The sequence below is a fragment of the Cyrtonyx montezumae genome, unplaced genomic scaffold (genome assembly GCF_038088225.1).
Source record: "Cyrtonyx montezumae isolate F1298 unplaced genomic scaffold, pur_monq_1.0 scaffold_35, whole genome shotgun sequence".
Lineage (NCBI taxonomy): Eukaryota > Metazoa > Chordata > Aves > Galliformes > Odontophoridae > Cyrtonyx > Cyrtonyx montezumae.
In genome coordinates, this window is record NW_027072040.1 from 2,284,175 (window position 1) to 2,290,210 (window position 6,036).

The following is a 6,036-nucleotide window of genomic DNA, read 5'->3' on the forward strand; positions in this document are numbered from 1 at the left end:
ACTAGAAGTCAGAATGTATCCTTCTCATGTGGGCCTCATAAACTGAAATATGCATTCTTTTTAGAAATTCAGATCTCCTGTGAATCCTTGAGAATAGAGAGGTGCAAGCTAGTATCCTGCTGCCCTCTGCTGTTACCCACTGTTTTATACCTCTTCCATACTTCCAGTGCTTAGTGTTCTTTAGATTACTGTTGACTGCAAGTGCAGCTTTTCAAGAGTGGTGTGCATGAGATAGTTTAGATTACCTCAGATATTCTGAAGTAAACAACCTCAATTTTATTGCTTAGGAGGTAGCTCTTTGTCTTTTCAAACAAAAGGTCTGTTCATCTGGTTGTGGGCTGTTATTAAGCTGGACTGAAACTAATGGTGAAGATGGGGAGAGCTGTAATGAGCAGACTGAAAGACTGACAGAATTTAACTTTCTGAAGAGTAGACGAACAAAGTTGTACTCTTACAGTGTCCATTGCATGCTACAACAGCCAGTTACCCAGGACAGTGCCAACTATAACCAAAACTAACACTGATTGTATTGATTTATTGGTATAAAGTTAGTTTTTGTTAGTGATGAGACTGTTTATCCAGGGGCTGGCTGGAGCTGTCTTTGTCCTCCTTTTCCTTCTGTTATCCTTTTAAAATATTTTCCTGTAGGCTTTTTTGGGGGCAGTGAAGAGAACAAGAAAGCTGGCTGGAGTATATTGTACTCTGTCTGTTATTAAGAGCCTCCTAGTATCTGGATCGCAGCCACACAACAATGTTTAAAGCAGTCTCTGAGCTGTTCCATCATTTAGCCACAGCAGGAAGAAACATTCTTAGAGATGATGTCTCCGCTATTTCTTGAGCTATTTCATCCAGTGCTACTGATCTACGCAAGTTTCTAAACTGCTTCTCTGAGTCAAAAGCTAGCATAGGAAATAATCCCTTTCTATGTGTAAGCCTAAGTGCAGTGTAGCAAAGTTCAGATCTGCCTCCTGCTTTCTTGCATGGTTAATTGGGATTGCAAGATGGTTATTATATTTAAGGACCTCAGTGTTTATGAGAGCAGGACTAGTGCCAAGAGAGAACTGAATGGAAGCTATGCTATAATTTTTCTGAGAAAATTTATACTTGACCTGAGAAGTCCAGTGAGCAAGCAGCATCCTACCTAGATTAAGCTTTTATCTGCAGTGTCATAGGTTACCTTGCACATACTTCCTTTAAGCTTTTCTGGTGAGGAAGGATCTGTGTTTTGTTTTTGCAGGGGACATGGGACAGGGAGCTGGACTTGGGGAGATTTGCTGACCTTTATTAAAGACCTGAATTTGTGTGTATTTGTTTGTTTCATTTTCTTTTGTAGCAACAACTACGTATGCGGATCAAGTTGACATATAATCACAAGGGCTCAGCAATGCAGGATCTAGCAGAAGTCAACAACTTCCCCCCTCAGTCTTGGCAGTGAGGCTGTGGCACCATTCTTATTCTCACCCCACCCAATCAAAAGAACTCTGGGAAGAAGGTTGTGATCCTTGGCAGTCCCCTAAACTGCACTATGGGCATGGGGAACAGATGAGACCTGCTGATGAGGAGGAATTTTCCTGAAGTGATTGCTGACTTTAAAGCATATCTGTTAAGACTAATCTCCTCTCCTCCGCTGATGAGGCTGGTGGCTTGTGGAGGCTACTCTGCACTCCCTCACACATGCATTCACAGCCAGAAGCAACATTCCCTCCCTTCCCTGCCTCTCTACCCCCAAAGAAAAACAGCCTGGTTGGAAGAGAAGTCTGGAATTTCTTGGAATTTCTTGCAGGGAAACTTTCTATCTCTGCAGCAAGTGATCAACTGCCTCTTCTTTCTGCTGTCTTTTTTTTTTCTTTTTTCCCTGGGATGGTCAAGGTGTCTTTTCATTCATTACTAGCTGGATTATCTTCAGGCACTTTCATCTGGGGCTCAGAATGGGATCTTGGGGAATTTTAGGTCATCTTGCCTCTTTGTTACTGTATCCCCTGTGTCTGGAGGGGCTGGAGGCTTTTTATGGCCTGTTCAGTGCATTACTGTATACACACGCCTCTTAGTTATGTGATACATACCAAGAGCAAGTCAGGCCTTGGGACTTCATCTACAAACCTGGGACAGTGCAGGAAAAGAGGAGCCAGTGAGGCTGATAAAATTGTATTGGTGCTGTACGTGGAAATGAAGACCTTACACTTGAATTTTCTTTCTTTCCGTGAGTGGCTGCAGCCATACAGATTCAGTCTTCTGTAGCTTCCCAGAAAGTATGGTGATGTATAACGAGATGTAGAGATCCTAAGGAGCAGCTGGTTTTCTACCACAGTTAATTTCAAAGCCTTTTGACCCATTAGTTGTGGTTTATGGTAAGAAAAGACACATTCAATTTTGTAGATCAGTCTTTGAGCTAAAGCTCTGCTGCCTGCTGGGAGACTCATCAGAGACTATGCTGCAGAGTTGTTCTTCTCAGTTATTCCAGACCTTCTCCCCAGTTTAATTTCCAGAGCCTGTTGTAGACTCCCTGGATTCCATTTGGTTTACTTCTGACTGGGATATTTGTGTTGTATCTGTAACATTGGCACTGAAATAAAGACCATGCGGTTTAAAGAGACCTTCTCCCATTCTGTTACTTAATTGATCCGTGTAGTTGGCTGCTTGCTCCCCTTGAAGGGAAGTCTGTGTTCATTAAGGTGCAGACCAAGAGAGGAGCTATTTTTTTTTTTTTTTTGAATGAATGAAAACCAATTATTTGAGTATTTGAATCCAAAGATGTTAGGTTTAGTACTCTTCTAAGCTTAAAGCTGTTTCCAGTTTTTCTTCCTGGGGTAAACTGTTGCTGAGGTAATAGAGTTCCATGAATTTTCATGGAGGATATAACGGATATAAAATACAGTGACAAAGCTATTCAGGTGTTCAGCGCCCTTTAGGAAGAGAAAGATAATACCCTAGGTCTTCATTCATGTCCTGGTAAGTGGAAGGCACCTCAGCTCCCAGCTGCAAAGCTTTCTCAAAAGAAACAAATGGCACATCTGTTCTGTTTCTGTTGTGGGGCTGTAAACATGTGACGATCATTTTGTGATCTGGCAGCCTTCTGTGTCTGCAAAAGTACTAATGCTAGGTTCCAGTCATTGCTAGCAATAATGCAGGAATGGTGTAGAGTGTATTTAGGGAAAATTAAAGACTTATTCTGCCCTCAAATCCATAGCAAGAGAGGTCTCTAAAGGGTGTTCAGTCTGCTTCAGTTTTAACAATAGGAAACGTAGTACTGACTTTAATTATTGGTGTGTCCAGTGGAATGAGTTCACTTTCTCTTGGAAGGCATTTTTGCTGCTTTATGGAGAAGACTGAGTTGAGCCCTTCACCAAGGAGGTTCATTATTCTGTTGGAACTGGCATCATAATAGCATTATTAAAGACTAGCAAGAATGATGTATGACTTCTTTGAAATTGATCCTGAGTTGTTGCAGTGTCTTGGTTGGGCTAGCAGTGGTAAGGTAAATACTCTGCCTCAGAACCATAATGATACAGGCAGTTTTGCAGAAAACAGCTGGATCAGAGCCCTTTTCTGGATGCTGAGCATTTACTTTTGTTGCTTTTACTGCAGCTGTGACTGTTGGACCCAATTGGCTCAAACTCCTTACTGCTGAGTGGTGAGTGTGTTTAAATGCAGGCTCCAGTGGCCTCTGGGCATCCCAGATATCAAGCAAAGTTTTTGCCATAGTTCCTTAAAGCCCCATAAGGTGTCTTCTCAGAATTGTACGTGCTATTGGAAACTGGTGCACCTCAGTCTACATTATTTTTTGCTGAGAAGAGTGCTGCTGCTGGAGGAATTAGATGGGGAGAAAGAAGTAAATGGTCCCTCACCTGGTGAGTTTATTGCAGCGTAGCTGGAAACAACTGACCTTGTCCCTCTTACATTTGTTTTCTGTCTTCTAGAGCAGGTGGATTTTGTTGTTGGTCTCTGGCAAGCTTTCAGGGTAAATTCCTTCTCTATACTTGGATCCTTCAGCCATCTTTACACATAAATGTTTTTTTGTGTTTTGGAAAATACACTGTCATTTTTTGGATCAAGCTCAGGGAGATGGTGCACGTATCTTGAAGGCATTCAGCTTGAAGCCATTTCTTGACCATGAAGTACTTACCAGCTAAATGTTCCTGTTGTCCTTGGAGCTCTCTACCTTCCCTTTCTTAAGGGATTGAGTACTAACATTACCTCCAGAAGGAGGGACAGGTTACACACACCTTCCCTATTTGCAATGCTAAATACTATTGCTTGCTCCTTTTCCAAGGTACATATCTTAACCTTCAAGCTGCTGCTTTTTCACACTAGAGAATACTTGCTTGATGCCTCATGAAGCACTTTTGAGGGTGAGGTGAGCTTTTATTCCACTGGTGGAATGCAAAGGTTCAGGTCTGGTCAATAGTCTTCTTGTTTCAATGTGAATAGGATATAAGAGGAGTGAGAGAGACTTTGTGGCTGAACTTGCTAATAAGGGCTCTGCAGCCTTGGAGCTTGAAGGGTTTGAATGTCTGTTTTGATTTGTTTTTTGTTTTCCAAGTGAATGTATTTTGAATCAAGAAAAGGACAAAAAGAATTGTGTGCTGTAGTGGGCCAGAAGGAAGAGAAGACATAGGAAGGTCCTGAAGTTTGGCTTAGTCAGTTTTTTGATGGGTGGCTTTGAACAACTTTTCAAAGCAATAGCAGTGAGGGAACTGTGACCTGTACAGTACCTTGGATATAAAACTCAGAGGACTCTAAAGCAGCTGGGAAAGGTGACCTAGTCCTTTCCTCAGGGCTGATACTGGCTGCAAGATGGAGCAGCAAAGATGAGGTTTTTCTTTTTTCTTTTTCTTTTTCTTTTTTTTTTTTTTTTTTTTTTTTGGACCTGCTGATGTGCTTTCATTTTCTGCTTGGGGGCTGTGATGGAAGGACCTACTGTGCTGCTTCCTTCTGAATTTTCACTCTATTCCTGTTCGTTTTCCTTTCCTATGTTGTAATACCAGTTTTATGTAGAGCACCATCCCACCTCTTTGACAGTGTAAACCAAAACAACAACAACAAAAAACCCCACAAATTAAAATGACCCACAACCCCCAACCAAATTAAAAATAAAAACATGATGATTGAGCAGGGAGCCTGGTGGCATTCTAACTTCTGCAAATCTATTCTTGAGATGTGAAAAAACTTCAATGCTAAGTCTTAGGTGAGTGAGGAGCATAACTGATGTAAACACTTACATGGAATGCATTAGACTTCTGCTGTGTGTATTGTCTTTTGGTTGAAACAAATTATGACGTGACTAATAAAATGAGTCAATATTCCATGATTTAAAACTGCCTTGTTGCTTTTTGCAAGTACAGTGGAACAGTCTTTATCAGTTTTTGTTCGGCCATGCCAAAGTCAAATGATGTGAAATAATCAAAATAAGGGTAGACTTTGAAAAGCTTTCAGGAAATTCTGGTGAGCAAAATGAACAGATCAGTTAAAAACCCTTAAAAAGGTCAGGTCAAGTATCACCCTGAAAGAGAAGTTGTTAGCTACTGCCAGCAGCGTATGTCCAGGTGCTATGATGATATCTGAACATAAAATCTGAATGGATTGTATTTTTTTCTGGTGGCTGCAGGTATAGTTACGATTCCCTTGCTGATCTAAAAGGTCTCTTTTGTACTCCATGCACTGCTGAGACAAGGGTTGTTTAATCTCTTCCATTAAAGCAGTACAGTTGCCTGCTATAAGGTTCTTCCTTGTGTTTCCTAGTCACAGGAGCAGTTTGTTAGATATCATGCGTTTTCCAATACAATCACAATTCTCCCCTGCAAAGTGCAGGTGTGTAGTGGGAACACATGTAGTATGTTAATGGTAATGGTTGATTGTCAATTAGCTCCTTATTAAATAGGAGAGCTCTCCGGATCTTGAGATAGATCTTGTGGCAGTGATAGGTCTGTCTGCAGACACAGGTTCTGGAGCAGGACAGACCGCTGCAGAGCATCTCATCTTGCTTGTGGTGGGGGGTGCTGACTCAGTTACCCCGTTTTGAAATGGGTCCCGACTGTG

At 41.6% G+C, this 6,036-nt stretch overlaps 1 protein-coding gene across 5 annotated transcripts in view; it reads left to right on the forward strand.

Moving 5' to 3' along the window:
- Nucleotides 1-3,410, forward strand: part of AP1G1 (adaptor related protein complex 1 subunit gamma 1) — a 43,382-nt gene extending 39,972 nt beyond the window's left edge. For all 5 annotated transcript variants that reach the window (XM_065745369.1, XM_065745368.1, XM_065745365.1 and 2 more), the window contains one exon: nt 1,334-3,410. In XM_065745369.1, the coding sequence (XP_065601441.1) occupies nt 1,334-1,435 (102 nt within the window). In that variant the 3' untranslated portion in view covers nt 1,436-3,410. The remainder of the gene's footprint in view (nt 1-1,333) is intronic.
- The last annotated feature ends 2,626 nt before the right edge of the window (nt 3,411-6,036 follow it).